The 22,969-nt window shown below is 48.3% G+C and overlaps 1 protein-coding gene and 15 non-coding genes across 16 annotated transcripts in view; all 16 read left to right on the forward strand.

Moving 5' to 3' along the window:
• Window positions 1–5,115: 5,115 nt before the first annotated feature.
• Window positions 5,116–5,187, forward strand: TRNAE-UUC (transfer RNA glutamic acid (anticodon UUC)). The gene has a single exon. It is a non-coding gene; the product is annotated as a tRNA-Glu (tRNA).
• Window positions 5,188–11,224: 6,037 nt separating this feature from the next.
• Window positions 11,225–11,296, forward strand: TRNAE-UUC (transfer RNA glutamic acid (anticodon UUC)). Its single transcript has one exon. It is a non-coding gene; the product is annotated as a tRNA-Glu (tRNA).
• A 161-nt stretch (window positions 11,297–11,457) lies between these two features.
• Window positions 11,458–11,529, forward strand: TRNAE-UUC (transfer RNA glutamic acid (anticodon UUC)). Its single transcript has one exon. It is a non-coding gene; the product is annotated as a tRNA-Glu (tRNA).
• Window positions 11,530–11,692: 163 nt separating this feature from the next.
• TRNAE-UUC (transfer RNA glutamic acid (anticodon UUC)) lies at window positions 11,693–11,764 on the forward strand. The gene has a single exon. It is a non-coding gene; the product is annotated as a tRNA-Glu (tRNA).
• Window positions 11,765–11,926: 162 nt separating this feature from the next.
• Window positions 11,927–11,998, forward strand: TRNAE-UUC (transfer RNA glutamic acid (anticodon UUC)). The gene has a single exon. It is a non-coding gene; the product is annotated as a tRNA-Glu (tRNA).
• Window positions 11,999–17,542: 5,544 nt separating this feature from the next.
• Window positions 17,543–17,615, forward strand: TRNAE-CUC (transfer RNA glutamic acid (anticodon CUC)). Its single transcript has one exon. It is a non-coding gene; the product is annotated as a tRNA-Glu (tRNA).
• Window positions 17,616–17,768: 153 nt separating this feature from the next.
• TRNAE-CUC (transfer RNA glutamic acid (anticodon CUC)) lies at window positions 17,769–17,840 on the forward strand. Its single transcript has one exon. It is a non-coding gene; the product is annotated as a tRNA-Glu (tRNA).
• A 154-nt stretch (window positions 17,841–17,994) lies between these two features.
• Window positions 17,995–18,066, forward strand: TRNAE-CUC (transfer RNA glutamic acid (anticodon CUC)). The gene has a single exon. It is a non-coding gene; the product is annotated as a tRNA-Glu (tRNA).
• Window positions 18,067–18,220: 154 nt separating this feature from the next.
• TRNAE-CUC (transfer RNA glutamic acid (anticodon CUC)) lies at window positions 18,221–18,292 on the forward strand. Its single transcript has one exon. It is a non-coding gene; the product is annotated as a tRNA-Glu (tRNA).
• Window positions 18,293–18,446: 154 nt separating this feature from the next.
• TRNAE-CUC (transfer RNA glutamic acid (anticodon CUC)) lies at window positions 18,447–18,518 on the forward strand. The gene has a single exon. It is a non-coding gene; the product is annotated as a tRNA-Glu (tRNA).
• A 154-nt stretch (window positions 18,519–18,672) lies between these two features.
• Window positions 18,673–18,744, forward strand: TRNAE-CUC (transfer RNA glutamic acid (anticodon CUC)). The gene has a single exon. It is a non-coding gene; the product is annotated as a tRNA-Glu (tRNA).
• Window positions 18,745–18,902: 158 nt separating this feature from the next.
• Window positions 18,903–18,974, forward strand: TRNAE-CUC (transfer RNA glutamic acid (anticodon CUC)). The gene has a single exon. It is a non-coding gene; the product is annotated as a tRNA-Glu (tRNA).
• A 154-nt stretch (window positions 18,975–19,128) lies between these two features.
• TRNAE-CUC (transfer RNA glutamic acid (anticodon CUC)) lies at window positions 19,129–19,200 on the forward strand. The gene has a single exon. It is a non-coding gene; the product is annotated as a tRNA-Glu (tRNA).
• A 155-nt stretch (window positions 19,201–19,355) lies between these two features.
• Window positions 19,356–19,427, forward strand: TRNAE-CUC (transfer RNA glutamic acid (anticodon CUC)). The gene has a single exon. It is a non-coding gene; the product is annotated as a tRNA-Glu (tRNA).
• Window positions 19,428–19,581: 154 nt separating this feature from the next.
• On the forward strand, window positions 19,582–19,653 carry TRNAE-CUC (transfer RNA glutamic acid (anticodon CUC)). Its single transcript has one exon. It is a non-coding gene; the product is annotated as a tRNA-Glu (tRNA).
• A 216-nt stretch (window positions 19,654–19,869) lies between these two features.
• The window catches only part of LOC144115823 (uncharacterized), a 43,227-nt gene continuing 40,127 nt past the window's right edge, over window positions 19,870–22,969 (forward strand). Inside the window, exon 1 of the mRNA XM_077650326.1 lies at window positions 19,870–20,881. Coding sequence (XP_077506452.1) covers window positions 19,870–20,881 — 1,012 coding nt within the window. The remainder of the gene's footprint in view (window positions 20,882–22,969) is intronic.

The following is a 22,969-nucleotide window of genomic DNA, read 5'->3' on the forward strand; positions in this document are numbered from 1 at the left end:
TTATTAACTAAGTGATAATAAATATAGCTTGGACCTAACATGACAAGGAAAACATCAGCTTCGCAGAAGCACGAAGGCGATACGCACTAACACAGAGAACATTCTCCTCCAGCGCTAAAATAAACTTCCCCGCTGTGGTGAGTGGGCGCGGCACCCCACACCGGCCTATGGCACCTGCCCAGCTCACACACAATGAGCCTAAGGCAGGTCCACCCGCGTTTCTGGCAGACGCAGCGAATGCCGCTGTTTCACCCCCAAAAACGGGTCCGCTGGCCACCAAGTCAGCAGCCCGCCAGGCTTCCCCCCTTCGGGAGAAGCCGAACCCTCTGCCAGCGGGTTCTCCACGGAACTCCGGTGCCTCCTGTGAGGCGATGAATGTAACTACTTGTCCGCATGCTTTGCAGCGGCGGAACAGCTCTCTTGAGAAAAAAAAAAGACAGAGCCCTGATTACGGGCCCAAAAACTAAGTAAATCTCTTCTATCCCTCCCCCCTCCCCCGCCCTTTAAAAAGAAAGCATACAAACATGACTCTTTTGGCAAAGTGAAACTGTGGAGGACTACTGAAGAATTACAGCGACCTAACACATATACTAGGGTCAATGTTACCTGTAGCTTTATGTCTTCGGGAAACCAATCTTAATACAAAACATGTGAATATCCTGAGACATTACAAAATCTTCCGACGCGATCGCGAGCAGGCAAGTAGACTCTCAGGAGGCGTTGCAATTTTAATTGAAAGCGGCGTCCCTGCTCAAGAAATTAAACTCGAGACAAAATTTGATACGGTTGCGGCCATTTGCGGGAGCAACAAAACAATAACAATATGTTTTTTATATCTTCCCCTCTACCTAACATTAACGATGCAAGATCTAAAAGACCTGACCGATGAACTGCCGGATCCATTACTAGTAGCCGAGGATTTTAATGCTCACTGCCCCTTTTGGGGAAACGAACGCTGTGACGCTAGGGGCGAAATATTGAAGATTTTATCCTCGCAAATAGTGTATGGCTTTTAAATACGGTAAAAGCCACATATTGTTGGCCGAGCTCAGCAGAAATGTGCTTGATCGATTAAGCTTTCACATCACCATCTGTTTTTAACGACTTTAAACGCGATGTTTTAAATGGCCCCCTAGAAAGTGATCACCTACCTGCTGTCATCAGTTTCTCATTGTCTTCGCCTGTCATCCCTCAAAACCACGACGCTGGAAAATTCCCCTCGCCGACTGGTCACGTTTTAGAACAAATACAACTTTGTAAAAAGAATTTTGTGACGAGCTTACCATAGACAAAATTAATTAAAGGTTTACTACATATACATCAGCCGCAACACTAGCTATTCCACATACAAACAGGACTTGCACAGAAGAAACACAAACTATGAGGGACACAAGAATGCACACTTACAAAAATTAGCAAAACAAATCTTGGAGCGCTCTCCGTCAGTATCCCACTCCAGAGAACTTAGTTATCTTTAGGAAGGCTAAGGCTAGAGCGCGGTACATCCAAAGAAATGCAGACAAAACCTCCTTGCAGAAATATGTATCCTCTATAAACAGTTCAATGCCCTCAAAGAAAATGTGGGCACAAGTTGGCAAATTCATTAGTGACCATACTACTTTCATATTTCCGTTGTAGACAACACCTGGTACACAAATATAATTAGAAGGACAGCCCAATACATTGGGCGAACATTTTGCTAAATCTCAAGTTCGTCCAACTACACACATTCCAGAAGCACAAAGCAACAGAAGAAAAACAAAAACTTCCCCCTGGAGCAGACATGCATGAGAACTATAACATGATTAATTATCACACTGCAGGAATTAGATAGAGCATTATCCTTCGGTAAAAAACACAGCACCAGGCCCAGACAATGTGCATTACGCTATGCTTGCTCATCTCTCTGAGGCTGCTGTATAGGCACTGCTGAATTATTTAATGAAACATGGGTAACTGGGAAAATACCTGAGGCGTGGAAAAAAGCAATCATCGTACCTTTTCTGAAACCCGGAAAACCGCCAAGTCCTAGCGGTTACAGGCAAGTAGCCCTCACCAGCTGTGTTGTAAATCTTTCGAAAGTGTTGTCAACATTACACTGACCTTCGTACTTGAATCCCGGCGACGTTTAGATATTCATCAATGTGGATAAAAAAAAAACATGCTCAACCATTGATCCCCATGTTCTCCTAGAAACCACCATCCGTGAGGCTTTCATTCACAAGCAGCGCTGTATCGGGGTCTTCTTTGACCTGGAGAAGGCGTATGATACCACGTGGAGATTCGGTATCCTCAGTGGCCTAGCAGAACTAGATATCCGCGGCAGGATGCTGAACTGCTTGAACGACTTCCTAGCTAACCGCACATTCCGAAACCACCTAGGAGCAACTCTCTCCATGAATATTGTCCAAGAGAACGGCTTACCTCAGGGGTGTATTCTAAGCACGGCACTCTTCACTGTGAGTATGAATTCCTTAGCTAAAATAATCCCCAAGTGCATAATGTGCTCAGTTTATGTAGATGACCTGCAAATAGCATGCACTTCCTCCCGCATATCAACCAGATACAAATGACACTAAATATACTGGCTGCTTGGGAAGACAGAGACATTTTAAGTTTTCTTCACAAAAAAGCACTAGCTGTACTGTTCTCATTGAGACGGGGCCTACAGGTCGATCCTAATTGATACCTGAACCAAATTGCACTACAAATAAACAAGAACATAAATTTTTAGGCACCACTTTTGAAAAGAATTTCAGATTCCTGCCACACATAAACAACTTTAAAAAGAAAGCTTTTCCAACACTTAATGTCTTAAAAATGCTTTCAAGAAAACGGTGGGGTTCCGATAGAGCATGCCTTTTGCAAATTTATCGCTTTGCGGTGCGCTCTAAGCTAGACTACGAGTACGTAGTATATGGCTAAACAAGAATATCCTACTTGAAACGGTTAGACCCTGTTCATAATTTTGGTCTGCGCCTATGATCTGGAGCATACAGAACATCCCCGGTAACCAGCCTTTATGTTGATGCTAGTGTGCCCTGTCTTGAGGATCGAAGAATCGCACTGACATGCACATACGTCCTAAAAATCTGTTCTCCCCGGAAACATGTCGGCCATCCCACTGTCATCAAGTGGCCATACAAAATATTATTCGACAACAAAGTACAATTTATCAGGCTATTGCTACTGCGCTCTGAAGATCAGTGCGAAGTTAGCTATACTAGATGATGTACCTAACATTGCATCAAGACAAGATCATTTGACGCCATGGCACAGCCTCCCCGCAGTATATGACTCAACACTGACACATTTCCACAAAAAGCAAACGCCACATGAGTACATACTGCAGGAACTCCTTGCATTACGAGAAAAATTTGACACCTACACTGCAATTTATACTTATGGCTCAAAAACAGAAACGTATGTTGGAAGTGTCCCCTCACCTCTTTCATTTCATTTCTCCGTTCTGCCTGCTGTCCTTTATTTCCGCTGCCCCAGCTCAGGTGCTTCAGTATCGATGGCAGATGCCGGGGCTAGCAAAAATATTTTTCTTCTTTTTCATTATTATTTTTAATAAAACCACTTACTACTACTATTTGGAAGTGCAGCAGTTCAAGGCAAAAGTAAAAAAAAAAATGATACGACTGCCACAGCGTGCATCGGTTTGTACTGCCGAGTGTGATGTCCCCTTCGTAGCTGTAGAACAAATAGTAAAAGAGAACATCAAAAACGACATCCTCTACCCTGATCCGTGAGTATGATCAAAGCACTGCACTCTAGAAATGTTGCTGAACTCAAATAGGAAATATAATACGTAATATAGGTAAAGACATAACGCAGACACATAACATTACGTTCTGCTGCGTCCCTAGCCCTGTCGAAAGAGTAGGTAATGAAAAAGCAGATGCAATGCGCAGCGCAGGCTCTATTTGGTTAAACAAAACACGTGAACATACCACAGAGAAATTGTTTGAAGGTAATGTACAGTAAACTCAGAAATGCAAGGCAGGCTGCAAGGGACGATTCGACAAACAACAAACTGCATTCTGTAAAGCCCGCTTTAGGAGTTTCGAAATCATGCAGACATCAAGAACCTTTTACTGAAGTTATTTTATGTCGGTTATGCATTGGACACACAAACCTACACACAACTTCTTATTTACACAACAAGATAAACCTCTCTGTGAGATGTGTGGTGGTGAACTCAGAAGTAAACCATTTTTTTTAATTTCGTGTTTATAACTTGAATTAGGAAAAGTATTTTACAACATTTTAAATGAATACATCCCATTACATCCCATGTTGCTTTTAGCTGATCAAGCACTTGTCGATTTGTCATGCATTTTTAATTTTCTCAAGGAAGTCAGTGTTTTTAACAAACTATAGGTATCAAAAGCTTCACCTTTAACAAAAACACTCTAGCGCTGTGTTTGGTGCATCATAGCCTTCGTTGCTTTTGCTTCATTAAACTCAATATAACTAACCAAAACTGATGATCATCAACCACGACTGCTGGTGGGGTCGCACCACCCAATTAGCCTAGCCAGCATAGACTACAAAGTCTTCACTAAGGTTTTAGCAAATAGACTACAGATTGCAATTACTATTTTGGTAGGCCCATACCAAAACTTGCGGCATCAAAGGCCGTGCCATATACACAAACATCCACGCTGCCCCTAACGTCCTGGGAGTGTTGTGATGCCTTTGAAGGTCGTATTGCTATGCTGCAGCTTGTTCTACGAAATGCGAGCGACGCACGAAGTTTTATTTAGTGTCCTTGAGCACACTAATCGAGTGATACTAGACGGAATTAAGATTTCATATGCCTATTTGCGATGCGTGTAATTGCAAATGGTTGGTTGGTTTATTGAAGTTTAACGTCCCAAAGCGACTCAGGCGATACCTGAAGCCTGGCAATAAAGAAAAAAAAACAGACGTGGCCCACCAGCTAGATACATGACTTTCATGGTGTGATGATATAATGGCTAGCACTCTGGACTTTGAATACAACGATCGGAGTTGAAATCTCGGTGCGACCAGCGCATGCTCTTTTTGCCACGTATGATGCCTTGAGACCCGCTTTTGCGTCCGCTGGCACCAGCTGCCTCGTATTCCGGCGTGATCTAGTGGCTAGGATATCTGGCTTTCACCCAGGAGGCCCGGGTTTGATTCCCGGCGTCGGAAAGTGTGGTCTCATGATGTAATGGGCCGCGGCAACATGATGGAACATGCTGAAGATTACCAGATTATTCTTTCGACTTTGACTACAGGTACAGGACGTGTTGTTCTCAACGTCGTTTTTTTTTGCACGCTGACGTGCGAATGCGGCCATGCAGAGTCGAAGACTTCAGGGATGCTCTCGCCAACGTTGGCGCGCTGCCCGACGTGGTGGCGTTGGGGGCGTACCATATCAACCACGTCTGGGCGGTTACGTTCGGCTCTGCGGATGGTGCGAAGAAATTAGTTGCGCTGAAGGAGCTCAAGGTGAAAGACCGCCGCTGTCTAATCCTCGACCCCGAACTCGGACCAGCAGCTAAAGTTGCGGCTTCACTGGCTGCTGCACGGCGTACCCGATGAAGATGTCCGAACGGCTTTCGCGGCGTACGGGAAGGTGACGGAGGTGACGCGGGAGCGTTGGCACGTCCAAGGGGTCAAGGAGAAGGGCTCGACAACAAGAACCATTCTTCTGAAAATGAAACCTGGTACGAATGTGGACGACCTGCCTCATCAGGTACGCGTCGGCGGTGAATTGGCCCTGGTTGTCGCGCCTTGGCGCCCAATGCAATGCCTGCGTTGCCGCGGCACAGGACACGTCTGCCGAGAGTGCAAGGTGCCCCGCCCCGGTGCACGAAATGCCGGCGGTTCGGCCACAATGATGAGTGCGTTCGTACGTACGCGACAGCTACAGGGCCTGGATTCAGGGACGATTCGGCTGATTTGACCATGGACGCCGTTGAGGCAGAGGATGCGGCGAAAGGCACCGAGTCTGCCGAAAAGGAGCAATCAATGGCGGACACTTCGATACCGGGCAGCGGTGACGCCAAGGCCAACGACGCAACTAGAGAGGAAGAAGTAAAAGAAATCTCTGCTACCGAGTGAAGTACGTCAAATGATAACGCGAGTTCTGTGGCACCCAAGGGCGCCGAACCATCAAGCAGCATGGATAGCCCAGACAAGGGCGGCGCACACACGGCTAGCGTCAACGCACCAGCTAAGCGACCCCACGAGCAGACCGATGGCGATGGACACAAGGCGGCAGTAACCAGAGTGGAGGAGCCGCCGGCGAAAACGGCCCAATTAAGTGCGGCGGCCCAGTTTCAAGCCGCGGCCTAATGTCTCGGTGGACAAGCGGGTCGACGGCAAGGTGGCCGCGCCGCAGAACCAGTCTCTCGCAACGGAGGGCTCTGGTGGCGGTGACGGCGTCTAGCTGCGTGCTAGACGCAAGCGGTAAGCACCGATCTCTCGGTCTCTTCACTCTTCATAAAAATGGCTACTGCGCTTACGCTCGCGGTGGGTACGCTCAATGCGAGGGGGCTAGCCAGTAAAAAGAAGCAGAGCCAAGTTTACCGCCTCTTAACAGACAGCGGCATTGATGTTCTTGCTATCCAAAAAACAAAGGTGGAAGCGGACGAAGAGACCGGGATTTTGGTGCAGCGTTTCACGTCCAGATATTACGCAGTCGTTAGCCACGCAAATGGCGCATCGGCAGGTTGTATTATTTCTGTTAAAAAACTGCCGATCCTTGAGGTGCAGGCGCATTTGTTGTTGTTGTTGTTAGCCTATCAAAAGATGGTACATACCCACACTGGGGGATCGGCCAAGAATCGGGTGGCTATTCACCTGAACGCAGTTAAAAGGAAAAGCACGTGGGAGCGCAACACCGGTGAATTTTCCGTCATGAACAGAAAAGGGATGAGTGTTTTGATTTTAAAATTTTAAGAATAATAATAAAGAGAGGGATTAAATATTAATGATTTAGTCAAAATGTAATAATTGATAGAAAAGAAAAGGTTGGAACACTTAGCAAGGCAGCCGGTGAGATTCTATCAGGAAATTTAGAACAGCGGTGCAAACAGATCTGTGGCTGAACCCAAATGTGGTGGCGCCAAATGATAGCAAGAGCGGGCTGCTCAAACTAAGGCCAAGATGCTGCAAGGGCTCCTCCAGCAACCTTTTTCTCAGAGAGTTGAATCGGCGACAATACAGCCAAAAATGTTCTATAGATTCAGGCTCACGGCAAAATGCACAAAGGGGAGAGAGCGCCAAACCCGACTTGTGTAAATAGAAATTTAGAGGGGGATGCGGCAGCGCAGCCTCGTCAGAGATACTTCAAGCTGCCGAGAGCAACAAATTTTCCTGTTCCAATAATATTTAAGGTGCTCATAATCCGTCGATGTTAAAAGCGCTGTGCCTTGCGTGCTTAAAAACGCACGTCGCCGAAATCTAGATGCCGTAATATAGGCTGTAGCCGGGATGATTGGCAACACGGGGCCGCTGAGGGAAGCCTTTGCGAGATTGTCAGCAATCTCATTTACTGTCACACTGCTGTGGCCGGGAACCCATACTAAATGAACAAGGTTCAAATGCGGAGGAAGTAGGGATAAGAAAGTTGATAAAATGGGACCGTCAACCTGTGCAGCGAGGGACGAACACAAAGATAAAGAATCTGTAATTACTGCAACTGCTGTAATAGAGGGGTCTAGCTTGCGTAGAGCAAGTACAACTGCTAGAAACTCTGCTTGAAAAATAGGGGTGAAATCTGGAAGGCGCGGAGAAAAGGACCAGTCTAAATGCGAGCAAAATATTCCTACACCTGCTTTTTCATTGCATTGCGATGCATCAGTGGCTATTGCTATATCTGTAGGTAGGGTCCTCAGATGATCTTCTAGAAGACCATTTAGAATACTCGGTGGCAAAAGTTTTGCCACCGAGTATTGTGGTGCTGTATGTGTTGTATGGAGTATGTGTTGTGGTGGACTTTTCTTTTTCGAGTGTTGAATAGAGATTCATTTGCATTTATGCGCCCAATATGCTGGAGGATCCAGTTCTGTTTTTTGAAAGTATCCAGCGATACCTAAGCACTGAAAAACAGGTAGTTTTTCTGGGCGATTCTAATTGCGTGTTGAATGCTGCTGACAAAACCAGAACACGTTCCCACCGGGATGGAAGTACCGAGGTTTTGTGCCGTTTAACAGATCGTTTTGCCTTGGAGGACGTGGCTGAATCTATGGAAGGTACGCGTAATGTTAAGTTTACGCATTTTCAACGCAGTAGTCATGCCCGTCTTGGTAGTCTATGTATTTTTAGATCTGGTCCCAAAATGCCATAGTTACGATGTCGTGCCCTTGATTTTCTCAGATCACTGCATGGTGCAGTGTAGTATAGGATTTAAAAAACGATCTAGCGTATTTCAGTGGAACTTATGGAAATTAAATAATCAGCTGTTACGGGATGAAACATTCACTGAGATGGTAAAAGAAGTAAATAAAGTAACTTGCGAGGGCATACACGAATGTGGGACGTAAGGGGAATTTGCAAACAATTTAAAATAAAATCCATCGACAGAGCTAGCTGTATAAAATACCAAGAAAAGTTACGCGAAGCAGAATTAAGGACCTTGTTTGAAAAATTACTTGCTGAAGAGTGTAAATCACCGGGTATGTTCTTAGATGATACTAGAAAAAATCAAGTAGAAGATAGAAGTGCTCGAAGAAAACCGCTATCGAAGCGCGCTTGTGCGCGCGAGAGCCGAAGAATTTGCTACATGTGAGACGCCCACAAAACGAGCCCTGGAATAGAAAGAGCGCGCGCACGGCGAAATCACGTAGTAGAAGTCGAGAGTGGGGGCCGAACTGTGACAACGATAGTATCGCGCAAGCTTTTTTTTTATCACTATCAAAAGCTTTTTGCCCAGCATCGAGTAGACGTGGCACGGTTCAAAGATTTTTTGGAGGCTATGCCTCGCGTAGCCGACGAAGACAAAAAAAGATTAGAGCGGGCGATTAGTTAAGCAGAAGTAGAACGGGCCCTAGATAAACTAAACGCTGGAAAGTCGCCGGGATCTGATGGTCTAAGCGCGGCGTTTTACAAAACATTTAAGAACGATTTAGTACCAATACTATGCGCCGTGTTCAACGAAGCTTATGAATTAGATTCACTTCCCGCATCGTACACGTCATCTCACACCGTACTGATTCCGAAAACCGAGCAGACGGAAAAATTAAGACAGATGTAATCTTACAGGCCGATTGCTTTGACAAATGTTGATTACAAGATATACATGAAGATGCTAGCGGCCAGCTTACAAACTGTAATAGGGGCATTAGTTGGCTCACACCAAACATGCGGAATAAAAGGGCGCTCCATCGGTCATAACATCCACAAAGCGAAGTGCATACTGGAGTGCTGTGATGCCACGTATGACCGTGTGGCAGTCCTCCACCTCGACCTCGAGAAAGCGTTTGACTGTAGTATGTCTCATCAACTTTTGTTTTGTATTCTAGACCACAGTAATGTAGGGCCTGTAATTTGTGAGGGAGCTGCCATGGCGTACCGTAACTGCATACAAGATTAATTGTAAATAAGAAGTTGGGGGCCCCCATAAGCGTACAACGTTCGGTGCGCCAAGGCTGCCCCCTCAGCCCTCTGTTGTTTTGTATATATATTGAAGTACTGTGTTTATAAATAATTGAAAATGATTCAATTCATGGCTTCCGAGTGCAGGCAGTGGAAGTGAAGTTGCTTGCATATGCTGACGACGTCGCTGTTTTTTGTCTCGATCAGAGCAGCATAAGTCACACGGTCGACGTTGCAAAGCACTTTAGCACAGTTACCGGAAGTTTGGTGAACTGGAGGAAGTGTGTTGGTTTCTGGCACAGAGATTGGCCATCAACCACAGACACTTTTGCCGACGTCTCATGGGTGACAACACCCGTTAAGTACATTGGCGTTCCGTTGGAGTTTTATCAAGATTCATAGCCTTTTGGCGAGAGCAAGCGAAGGAAACTCGGTAGAGGGCAGCAACATGGAAAAGCACCCATTTGTCTATTTTTTCAAGAGCCACAGTTTGCAATCTTTTTTTCATAAGTAAGCTGTGGTATGTGATGTAAGTTTTGATTTGTTCTCGGTTGAATGTGCAAAAGCTGCATCGTGTTTTCGCATTTTTATTTGGGCCTCAAGTTCGGAGAGGTGTAGCCGGACTAATATTTTCCGGGGCATCAAGGCGGACATGGACTCGGGCATTTGTTTTTACGCCAACTCGTAAAAAGGTTCTTGTTTTTCAGCGATATTAAAGATCCCTTTCTTCGCACCATGTTCCAAGTAAGACTCGGGCGTGCTTTGCAGGAGTTTGTTGTCGCAACACAACAAATGACGGGAGGAACTTCAGGGTTTTTAAGAGACATTGTCCTCAGTGTTGGTTTTTTCACCGCCCGTTTTTCAGTAGAATTTTTAAGCAATGTTAAGATGAAAACATTATATAAGAAGCTATGTGAAACCGTTTTCGCGGAACCTATGTACAGAGCCTTATACTCTGCAGGCCCAGGCAGTGACGTCCATAAACGGGTTAAAAATATGCATGTGCCGTCGGGGACAAAAACCTTTTTTTTCAAGCTGCACACAGGAACTTTGAGTGTGAAATCATTTCAACAACCTAAGGAGCTCTTTCTTCCGTGGGAATCACTTTGCCTAATATGCAAGCAACCGGTTTATTTCTGGGATGTCCTGCAAAGGACGCTAAAGAAAGAATTACCGCTGAACCCCCAACGATTCAGGTTTCTGCCTACAGAGAACGAAGCTGGCTTACCAGAAGACCTTGTTCTGCTCGTGGGCCTTCGCAGCATATGGCTCTCTCGAATGGCGGGGTACCACTGTGACCCGGACGCGAGGCCAGCTCGAATCTATTTTCGTGAAAACATGCACAAGTTATGCGAGGTAATACAAACAGCATCATGCGCTCCTGAGTGGTTGTCAAATTTGGAACCTATGACACATCTCAGAGAATTTTAACCTGACAATGCCTAACCAATGCAGGTTTTAGGCTACTATTGTGTTATTTATTGTGGTGGTCTCATGGTGTAAGGGTTAGCACTCGGAATTCTGAATCCGGTGATCCGAGTTCAAATCTCGGTAAGACGTGAGCTTATTTCTTGGCTTCTTCCTTTTTTTTTCCTTGTTACGACTCATAATGCCTAGAACGCCCTCTTGCTCCACCTTGTCGTGTTCCGGTGTGGTCTAGTGGCTAGGATATCTGGCTTTCACCCAGGAGGCCCGGGTTCGATTCCCGGCGTCGGAAAGTGTGGTCTCATGGTCTAACTGTTAGCAGTCTGGACTCTGAATCCAGCGATCCGAGTTCAAATCTCGGTGAGACCTGAGCTTATTTCTTGGCTTCTTCCTTTTTTTTCCTTGTTACGACTCATAATGCCTAGAACGCCCTCTTGCTCCACCTTGTCGTGTTCCGGTGTGGTCTAGTGGCTAGGATATCTGGCTTTCACCCAGGAGGCCCGGGTTTGATTCCCGGCGTCGGAAAGTGTGGTCTCATGGTCTAACTGTTAACAGTCTGGACTCTGAATCCAGCGATCCGAGTTCAAATCTCGGTGAGACCTGAGCTTATTTCTTGGCTTCTTCCTTTTTTTTTTCCTTGTTACGACTCATAATGCCTAGAACGCCCTCTTGTTCCCCTTTACCGTGTTCCAGCGTGGTTTAGTGGCTAGGATATCTGGCTTTCACCCAGGAGGCCCGGGTTCGATTCCCGGCGTCGGAAAGTGTGGTCTCATGGTCTAACTGGTAGCAGTCTGGACTCTGAATCCAGCGATCCGAGTTCAAATCTCGGTGAGACCTGAGCTTATTTCTTGGCTTCTTCCTTTTTTTTTCCTTGTTACGACTCATAATGACTAGAACGCCCTCTTGTTCCCCTTTACCGTGTTCCGGCGTGGTTTAGTGGCTAGGATATCTGGCTTTCACCCAGGAGGCCCGGGTTCGATTCCCGGCGTCGGAAAGTGTGGTCTCATGGTCTAACTGTTAGCAGTCTGGACTCTGAATCCAGCGATCCGAGTTCAAATCTCGGTGAGACCTGAGCTTATTTTTTGGCTTCTTCCTTTTTTTTCCTTGTTACGACTCATAATGCCTAGAACGCCCTCCTGTTCCCCTTTACCGTGTTCCGGCGTGGTTTAGTGGCTAGGATATCTGGCTTTCACCCAGGAGGCCCGGGTTCGATTCCCGGGTTCGATTCCCGGCGTCGGAAAGTGTGGTCTCATGGTCTAACTGTTAGCAGTCTGGACTCTGAATCCAGCGATCCGAGTTCAAATCTCGGTGAGACCTGAGCTTATTTTTTGGCTTCTTCCTTTTTTTTCCTTGTTACGACTCATAATGCCTAGAACGCCCTCCTGTTCCCCTTTACCGTGTTCCGGCGTGGTTTAGTGGCTAGGATATCTGGCTTTCACCCAGGAGGCCCGGGTTCGATTCCCGGGTTCGATTCCCGGCGTCGGAAAGTGTGGTCTCATGGTCTAACTGTTAGCAGTCTGGACTCTGAATCCAGCGATCCGAGTTCAAATCTTGGTGAGACCTGAGCTTATTTCTTGGCTTCTTCCTTTTTTTTCCTTGTTACGACTCATAATGCCTAGAACGCCCTCTTGCTCCACCTTGTCGTGTTCCGGCGTGGTCTAGTGGAGATTCGACTTCCGGACACCGAGCGTGACGGACGTGCGATGACGGGCTCCGTTGGAGCAGCTACAGCGGTCATGTCTGGCCGTGGAAACAGGGCTTTTGCCTCGGATGAAGAGTATCAGGTGATTCTGCCTACCCTTCCTACAGGACGTGTTGTATTGAACACAGTTTTTTTGCACGCTGACGTGCGGGCCCGTCCTTATCGGGTCGAAGATTTCAGGGATGCGCTGGCTCAGCTGATGCTGCTCCCCGAGGTTATCGCCTTGGGGGCGTATCGCATGAGCCATGTATGGGCTGTTACTTTCGCGAGTGCTGAGGCGGTGACGAAAATTCTTTCTGCCGGCGCACTGAAAGTCAAGGACTGCCGCTCTCTCGTCATCGACCCGGCAAACTAGGACGTCCGCGTCAAGCTGCACTGGCTGCTGCACAACGTGCCCGACGAAGACGTGAGGGTAGCCTTTGCTCCGTACGGCAAGGTGAGCGAAGTCACCAAGGAGCGGTGGCGCGTCCAGGGTGTCGCCAGCAAGGGGTCGACGACACGCTTGGTTTTATTGAAAATGAATCCTGGCATGAAGCTGGAAGACCTCCCTCACGAAGTCAGGGTTGGCGGTGAGCTGGCTCTCGTGGTTGTACCGGGCAGAGCTCCGCTGTGTCTGCGCTGCCACGGTACTGGACACATTCGCCGTGAGTGCAAGGTTCAACGATGCGGCGCCTGTCGTCGCTACGGGCATGAAGAAAGCAGCGGCGTACGCACGTACGCGAGTGCTGCCGTCTCAGTCAACACTGACATTTCGTCCGAACTTGTCATGGACGAGGCTGACGCGGAAGACGCTGCAGCAGAGGCAGGGGACAGCGTGGAGAAGGCCCCTGCTGTGCCCCCTACGGAGATATCCACAAGCGTAGAGGAGCCCAGCAGTAAGCGGCAGCAACAGGTAGCGCAGCCTGCAGAAGTCTAGGCGCCAACGGACGAAGTCTTGAGCAGTGGGGCGTCAGCTCCCGTCGTTCCCCAGCATGGTGACAGCATGGAAGTGTCACATGCATCAACCAGCAACCAAGCAGGGAAGCGACCGCACGAGCACAGTGCGAATGGAGAGCCCAAAGTGAGCGAAGGCGACGAGCCGCCGCAGAAGACTGTTGGTGTCAGGCGACCGACGTTGAAACCGGGGCCGAATGTACAGGCCGATCAACGAGCGGCGGCTAAGCCGCCGCCTTAGTTGGAGTGAGTGCCCTGTGAGTGGTTTCTGTGGGCGTGAGATCGCCTTTTTTGGTGACGGACTGCATGGGCTGATTTTCCAGTCCATACGGAAGAGGCACTTGTGCAAGAGACTTTGGATTACCGGCACCGCACCCATCGAGCACCTCAGACTAGGCAAGTCACCCGCACCGTCGCCTTGTGTCCCGAGGTATGCACCATATGGCTCCTGTGCCTGAACTAGATGGCTTCTACACCTCTTAGAGCGTTGCGCATTGCAACAATTAATGTCAGGGGACTGGCTTCCAAGAAGCGTCAGTACCAACTAAGCCGGCTGTTCGTTGATAATAACCTAGACATAATAGCCGTACAGGAGACGAAAGTCGAAAGACAGGAACAGGCGGACCTTATGGTGCAGCCTTTTACGGCACGCTACAATGTTTGTGTGTGCCATTCTTCTGGCACATCGGGCGGTTGTGTTGTATTTATTAAGAATTCTCTGGGGATTGTCGAGCAGAGTTTAACTGTGTGTCAAACTGGCCGTTTGGTTGTAGTGGATTTTTTTTTATTGCAATTTGCTATGGAGAGTCATATGCGTGTATGCTCCTAACAGGGAGAACGAGCGCAAGGAATTTTTTGAGCGCGTTGAACAATATGTGTGCTGTGAGCGGTTAATTGTGCTTTTGGGCGACTTTAACTGCGTTTGTAAAGCAGAGGATAGAATTACAAAAAGACTTCGATTGTGCAAGAAAATGGTTTAGATGATGTCGCTAAAGTTCTTTCGGTAGCGCCGCATTTTACTCGCTTCCAGGGTGAAAGTCACGCGAGACTTGACGGAGCGTATGTGTCGCTTGATCTGATTCCTTTGTGCAATAGCTACGAGGTAAAACACATGTCTTTTACCGACCACAGCTTAGTTACGTTTGCCCTGGGGAACAAAGACAAGAAATCTCGTTTCTCGTGGGACCTGTGGAAGTTTAACGCACAGTTACTCGAGGATGAACGCTTTGACATTAAAGTTAATGAACGCATTAAAGCATTGCTATCAGCAGAGCCTGGGAACTGGGTAATTAGGTGGGAAGATTTCAAAGAGCAAGTGAAAATAAACGCGATTGAAAGGGCAAGCATCATATGCCACGATAAACGTGTTAAAGAAAAGAACTACATTGCCAACTTGACTTGCTCGTAAGCCTGGAAAGTTCCCAGCCGGGAAGATATAAGAAATACGAGATACAAAAAGTAAACTTGAGATTATCGAAAAAGACGAGTATACAGCTGCCATGATACGGGCCCGTTCTGAACGTCTCTGGCTTGACCAAGTACCTACTAAACGCTCGCTTAGTGACGAAAAGAAGTACGCGACTCAGAACGAAGTAAGACAAATCAGGTACAGAAACGAGGTAACGAATGATAGCAAAGTGATTCAGTTGGCGTTTGTTGAGCAGTATCGGGAATTGCTTGGGCGGCGACGGCTTGAAGAAGAGGGGTTTGCAAACACGTTCTTGTCCCGTATGCCAAAACTAGGAGACGATATAAAACAAGGCTGGAGGTACCAATCCGCGTAAGCGAAGTGGGAAGAGCAATCGAAGAGCTGAGTGCCGGAAAATCTCCCGGTCCTGACGGCTTAGGTAGTGAATTTTATAAGAAGTTCAAAGCCGAACTCACCCAAGCTCTCCACTGCGTCTTCACCGAAATTTATGAGACAAAGAAAATGCCACCATCATTTAAAACAGCACACGTGGTTTTAATACCCAAGAGTGGGGACCAGGCTAAACTTCTGTCCGTTGGGGCTTATCGGCCGATAAGCCTAACCAACGTTGACTATAAAGTGTTTATGAAGATTCTTGCCAACAGACTGCAAAAGGTCATAAAGGACTTTGTAGGGCCCCACCAAACGTGCGGTATTAAAGGTCGCACCATTGGAACAAATGTGCACATTGCTAGAACTGTTCTTGAATGCTGCGATGCCTTCGGGGGCCGAGTTGCCATGATACAGCTTGACCTTGCAAAGGCCTTCGATCGAGTGTCGCACGACATTCTTTTCGCCATTCTAGAATATGCCAACGTCGGCTCTGTGATAATACAAGGTGTACTGATGGCGTACGACAACTGTGTTACCCGAATTATAGTGAACAAACAGCTGACTGAACCTGTACCTGTGTGTTATTCGGTCAGGCAGGGTTGCCCGCTCTCGCCTTTGCTCTTTGCGATCTACCTTGAGCCTTTTCTGTTATCACTGTTGCACAATGATGGGATCTGCGGTTTCACTCTTCTGTCGGCGCAAGTAAAAGTGCTTGCTTACGCTGATGATATTGCTGTTTTTTGCGCGGATCAAGAAAGCGTTAAAGAAGTTGTGAAAGTTGCGGGGGAATATTGCAAAAAGACTGGGTCCGAAATTAACTGGGATAAGTGCATAGGTTTTTGGCACGGTGATTGGGACAGCACACCTGCCGTGTTTGCTAACATGAAATGGACGACCGCCCCCCCTGCGAAGTACTTGGGGGTACCCTTGGAGCACTATAAAAGCAGTGCGGAGTTGTGGGGTGAGATAACGCAGAGTGCAAGGAGAAAAGCGGATGGCTGGAAAGGACGTGACCTTTCTGTTCTCGCGCGCGCAAGTGTGTGCAATGTATTTTTAATAGCCAGAATTTGGTATATATTGCAGTTCGTGCTCATTACCCGAGCAAACCTGCAGAAGCTGCATAGAGTGTTTGCTGTCTTTATTTGGAGCTCAAATTGGGAGCGAACAAGTCGAGTTAATCTGTTCCTTCCGGTCAAAAGGGGCGGCCTTGGTCTTTCTAATTTGTTTCTGAAGCAAGTTGTCTCAAGATTTTTGTTTCTACGTGATCAAACCGATCCCTTGTTGCGCACAATGTTGCAGGTGCGCTTAGGCAACGTGTTGCCGGAATTTGTTGTGTCCAGTTACCCGGCCACGAATCGTGCTGTAACAGGTTTTTTGCGTGAAGTTGTGGCAGCCTTTCGCACTTTGAGCGCTCACTTTTCTACACAGTATCTATCTGCTGTACCCAGGAAAAAACTGTACAAAGATTTGCTAGATATATTTATACCTGCTCCATTATACCGTTCATTTTGCTGCGGAGGCCCAGGCAAAGATGTGTTAAAGCGAGTTAAGAAGATGCCGGTAAGACCGACTGTCAAATCCTTTTTCTTTAAACTTCATACCGGTACCCTTCCGGTGAAAACATGGATAAACGATAAAGGCATTTTTGTGCCCTGGACCACCGACTGCATACTCTGCAAAAAACCCGAGACCATCGAACATGTGTTTATCGACTGCTGGGACCCGGTTTTCCACTGGGACATCTTGCAAAGAACATTGAAGAAAGAACTACCTGTAACTCCTTATGGCATCCGGTTTCTACCTATAGAAAGTGAGGAGGTTCCTTACGACATGTTTATGCTACTGGGCCTCCACAGCATCTGGAAAACGAGAATGGCGGCCAGGCACGCCGACGCAAATGTGCGACCAGTGAGAGAAAACTTTATAGAAAGTGCAGTTTTCCTGAGAGATGTTCACCGCAGTCAACCCCAGCCGCCGGACTGGGTGGCAGTTATGGATGAACTGATTAATATGAAAATGTTTTAACCATTGTCTCGGCCAAAGTGTGGCTGGAGATTTTTATTTCTGCGTATGTATTGTTTACCGGCAATAAAGAAAAAAAATCCGGCGTGGTCTAGTGGCTAGGATACCTGGCTCTCACCCAGGAGGCCCGGGCTCGATTCCCGGCGTCGGGAAGTGCGGTCGCATTGTGGAATGGTTGACACGTTATACTCTGTATTCAGCGATCTGATTCGAAATCTCCGTGAGGCCTACGCTTCTTTTCGGTACTTTTGTTTCCCTTTTACGACGCATAATGCCTAGAACGCCCTCTTGCTCCTATCGTCGTGTTCCGGCGTGGTCTAGTGGCTAGGATACCTGGCTCTCACCCAGGAGGCCCGGGTTCGATTCCCGGCGTCGGAAAGTGCGGTCGCATTGTGGAATGGTTGACACGTTACACTCTGTATTCAGCGATCCGATTCGGAATATCGGTGAGTACTACGCTTCTTTTTGGTACTTTTGTTTCCCTTTTACGACGCATAATGCCTAGAACGCCCTCTTGCTCCTATCGTCGTGTTCCGGCGTGGTCTAGTGGCTAGGATACCTGGCTCTCACCCAGGCGGCCCGGGTTTGATTCCCGGCGTCGGAAAGTGCGGTCTCATTGTGGAATGGTTGACACGTTACACTCTGTATTCAGCGATCCGATTCGAAATCTCGGTGAGACCTACGCTTCTTTTTGGTACTTTTGTTTCCCTTTTACGACGCATAATGCCTAGAACGCCCTCTTGCTCCTATCGTCGTGTTCCGGCGTGGTCTAGTGGCTAGGATACCTGGCTCTCACCCAGGAGGCCCGGGTTCGTTTCCCGGCGTCGGAAAGTGCGGTCGCATTGTGGAATGGTTGACACGTTACACTCTGTATTCAGCGATCCGATTCGGAATATCGGTGAGTACTACGCTTCTTTTTGGTACTTTTGTTTCCCTTTTACGACGCATAATGCCTAGAACGCCCTCTTGCTCCTATCGTCGTGTTCCGGCGTGGTCTAGTGGCTAGGATACCTGGCTCTCACCCAGGCGGCCCGGGTTTGATTCCCGGCGTCGGAAAGTGCGGTCTCATTGTGGAATGGTTGACACGTTACACTCTGTATTCAGCGATCCGATTCGAAATCTCGGTGAGACCTACGCTTCTTTTTGGTACTTTTGTTTCCCTTTTACGACGCATAATGCCTAGAACGCCCTCTTGCTCCTATCGTCGTGTTCCGGCGTGGTCTAGTGGCTAGGATACCTGGCTCTCACCCAGGAGGCCCGGGTTCGATTCCCGGCGTCGGAAAGTGCGGTCGCATTGTGGAATGGTTGACACGTTACACTCTGTATTCAGCGATCCGATTCGGAATATCGGTGAGTACTAACTACGCTTCTTTTTGGTACTTTTGTTTCCCTTTTACGACGCATAATGCCTAGAACGCCCTCTTGCTCCTATCGTCGTGTTCCGGCGTGGTCTAGTGGCTAGGATACCTGGCTCTCACCCAGGAGGCCCGGGTTCGTTTCCCGGCGTCGGAAAGTGCGGTCTCATTGTGGAATGGTTGACACGTTACACTCTGTATTCAGCGATCCGATTCGAAATCTCGGTGAGACCTACGCTTCTTTTTGGTACTTTTGTTTCCCTTTTACGACGCATAATGCCTAGAACGCCCTCTTGCTCCTATCGTCGTGTTCCGGCGTGGTCTAGTGGCTAGGATACCTGGCTCTCACCCAGGAGGCCCGGGCTCGATTCCCGGCGTCGGAAAGTGCGGTCGCATTGTGGAATGGTTGTCAAGTTACACTCTGTATTCAGCGATCCGATTCGAAATATCGGTGAGACCTACGCTTCTTTTTGGTACTTTTGTTTCCCTTTTACGACGCATAATGCCTAGAACGCCCTCTTGCTCCTCGTCGTCGTGTTCCGGCGTGGTCTAGTGGCTAGGATACCTGGCTCTCACCCAGGAGGCCCGGGTTCGATTCCCGGCGTCGGAAAGTGCGGTCGCATTGTGGAATGGTTGACAAGTTACACTCTGTATTCAGCGATCCGATTCGAAATATCGGTGAGACCTACGCTTCTTTTTGGTACTTTTGTTTCCCTTTTACGACGCATAATGCCTAGAACGCCCTCTTGCTCCTATCGTCGTGTTCCGGCGTGGTCTAGTGGCTAGGATACCTGGCTCTCACCCAGGAGGCCCGGGCTCGATTCCCGGCGTCGGAAAGTGCGGTCGCATTGTGGAATGGTTGACAAGTTACACTCTGTATTCAGCGATCCGATTCGAAATATCGGTGAGACCTACGCTTCTTTTTGGTACTTTTGTTTCCCTTTTACGACGCATAATGCCTAGAACGCCCTCTTGCTCCTCATCGTCGTGTTCCGTCGTGGTCTAGTGGCGGTTATCGACTTCCGGCCACCGAGCGTGACGAACGCGTTATCATGAGCTCCGTCGGAGCGGTTTCAGCGGCCCAGTCGGGCCGCGGTAACAGGTTTTTTGCGGCTACTGCCGAAGATTATCAGGTTATTCTGCCCAATCTGCCATCCGGACGCATCGTCGCCAACACCGTTTTCATGCACGGCGATCCAAGAGCCCGGCCCTATCGTGTTGAAGACTACCGGGACACTTTGGCCAACCTTGGTGCGCTTCCCGACGTTGTGGCGTTGGGGGCGTATCAAATGAACCACGTGTGGGCTGTGACAATGACAACTGCTGATGCTGCTCAGAAGCTTCTTTTGGCCGTCGACGTGAAGGTAAAGGATCGCCCATGTTTGCTCATTGATCCGAATAACCGAGAGGTTCGTGTAAAGCTGCACTGGTTGCTGCATGGCGTTACCGACGAAGACGTTCGCGTGGCACTGTCGCCCTACGGGAAGGTGTTAGAAGTGACCCGGGAGAAGTGGCGGGCGCTCGGTGTCACTGAAAAAGGGTCGACGACTCGTACAGTTGGACTAAAATTGCATGCCGACGTCAAAATAGACGATATTCCGCATCAGCTCAAGATAGCCGGAGAGCTCACTCTTGTTGTTGTGCCGGGCCGCGCTCCTCTGTGTCTGCGCTGCAAGAGCACCGGGCACATTCGTCGCGACTGCAAAGTGCCGCGCTGTAGTCGTTGTCGTCGTTTCGGCCACGTCGATGCTGATTGCGCAAAGACGTACGCCAGCGTAGCCGGACCAGTGCAGGCAAACGACATATCGGACCACCTGATGGACGAGGAAGACTCAGAGGAAACAGCAAGGACGAGCCGTAACCTGGTTACGCAAGGTGCATCGTCGAACTTTCAAGGGGAACAACTAATTGACGGCGGAGATAAACCCGCAGACAAGCGGCGACATGACGACGCAGAAGGCGGGAACGAGAAGGATGAGGCAAGCACTACGGGCCACCCCTCTCCCGGAGGAAGCGAGAAACCACCCACCGAGCCGGCACCAGTCACCGTGATGGACAGCGACAGTATTAGTGCCGCTGCAAAGCGACCTCACGACGCAGGCGAAAATGAGAAGGAGCTTAGTGTCGTTGCTGTGGACGAGCCGCCAGCCAAGACGACTTATGGACGGCGTCCTTCATTTCGACCGCTGCCGAACACTTCGGCGGCGCGCAAGACGGCGGAAACGCCGCCTATGCCGCCGTGAGGACCGCCCTGTGCTAGCACACTCCGGATCAAACCACAGTTGTGAGGTAAGCGCCATGCCCCCGGTTTTCTTTCCCACCTTGCTATGATGACTATGGAAAAGTCCATTCGCGTGGCAACATTAAATCTCCGAGGGCTTGCCTCAAGGAGGAAGCAGAGTCAACTGTACCGCCTGTTAAGCGACTTTGACCTTGACATTCTAGCAGTGCAGGAGACGAAAGTCGAGGGCGACGTGGAAACCGGGGGCATGGTGCAGCAATTCGTAGCGCGATACTGTGCTATTGTGAGCCATTCCGTGGGATATTCTTCAGGCTGCGCATTGTTGGTCCGACATAGTCTAGGAGCTAAAATAGAAGCCGTCACGTCATGCACGTCAGGACGGTTTATTGTATGTGATTTCTTGTTATCGTCCTTGGAGTGGCGTGTAATCTGTTTGTATGCGCCGACTGTTGCTGGGGAAAGGTGCAGGTTTTTTGAACAGCTAAAACAGTATACCCAGTGTAATAGGTTGGTCATTCTTATTGGTGATTTCAACTGCGTTCTTTCATCCCGGGACAAAACTAGCACCCGACCGTACAAGGATGCAAGCACGACTGCCCTAAATGAAATAATAGGGAACAGTAGTTTGGCGGATGTGGCTGAATGCCTTGGTGGTGGAAGAAATACACTGTACACCCATTTTCAGGCTTCGAGCCACGCTCGTTTGGATAGAGCATACGTAAGCCTTGATTTGGTACCCTTTTGCAAGGAGTACCGAGTGAGCGCTGTTTCATTTACTGATCACTGCTTAGTCAGTTTTCTAGTAGCAAGCACGAAAGAAAGGAAAAGAAGCTTCGAGTGGCAGTTATGGAAATTGAATTCAAAATTACTGGATGATGAAATTTTTATGGCAGACGTGACGACGCAAGTTGATGCAATGAAACATATGGGTAATACGACGTGCAGAGAAAAATGGGAGAACTTCAAGCAGACAGTTATAATGAAAGCATTGGAGCGGGCGAGCGCTATACGCAGACAAAAGGGGGCAGAGGAAAAAACGATGCGCAGAAACTTGGAAAAATTGATCAGTGAAGAGTGTAGTAGACCCGGCATGTTCATGGACGATATTCGCGCACTAAAGCATAAAATAGAACAGTTCGACATCGAAAGATACCACGGTGCTCTGGTGCGAGCGAGAGGTGAAAAGCTGATAGCGGGGGAAGTTCCATCAAAAAGAGCGTTGGGCGCAGAAAAGTGGCACGCGCGGCGCAATCAGATACTGGAAATTGAAGTTGGTGGAAAAGTTAGTGACACAGCAGAAGATATTGAGCGCGCTTTCTTCGAGCACTACAGTGGGTTATTTGCCAACTGCTCAGTTGACATTGATCGTTTCAAGAAGGACTTCCTTTTGTTGATGCCCAGCCTAGACGACAGTACGAAGGAACTATTGGAGGCAGCTATCTCAGTAGAGGAGGTGAAAAACGCTATTGAAAGCTTGCAGCCGGGGAAGTCTCCGGGCCCGGATGGTCTGACCTCAGCCTTTTATAAACGTCTAAAAAGAATTATTTCACCAGTTTTAGCTGCTGTCTATAATGAGGCATTCGATCTCAATGTACTGCCGCCTTCCTTCACACCCTCCCACACTGTTCTTATACCGAAATCAGAAGACCCCTCTGTATTGCGAAGTGTAACTTCTTACCGTCCAATTTGCCTCACAAATGGAGACTATAAGATAATGATGAAAATTTTGGCTAAGCGATTGCAGACAGTCATTACTGACCTGGTGGGGCCGCATCAAACGTGCGGTATTAAAGGCCGATCTATTTTCTCAAATATACATGTAGCGCGTAGTATCCTTGAGTGCTGCGACGCAATGGGCACACAAGTGGCAATGATCCAAATTGATCCGGAGAAAGCTTTCGATAGGGTGC

Source organism: Amblyomma americanum, chromosome 1, assembly GCF_052857255.1.
Source record: "Amblyomma americanum isolate KBUSLIRL-KWMA chromosome 1, ASM5285725v1, whole genome shotgun sequence".
In the NCBI taxonomy this organism is placed as follows: domain Eukaryota; kingdom Metazoa; phylum Arthropoda; class Arachnida; order Ixodida; family Ixodidae; genus Amblyomma; species Amblyomma americanum.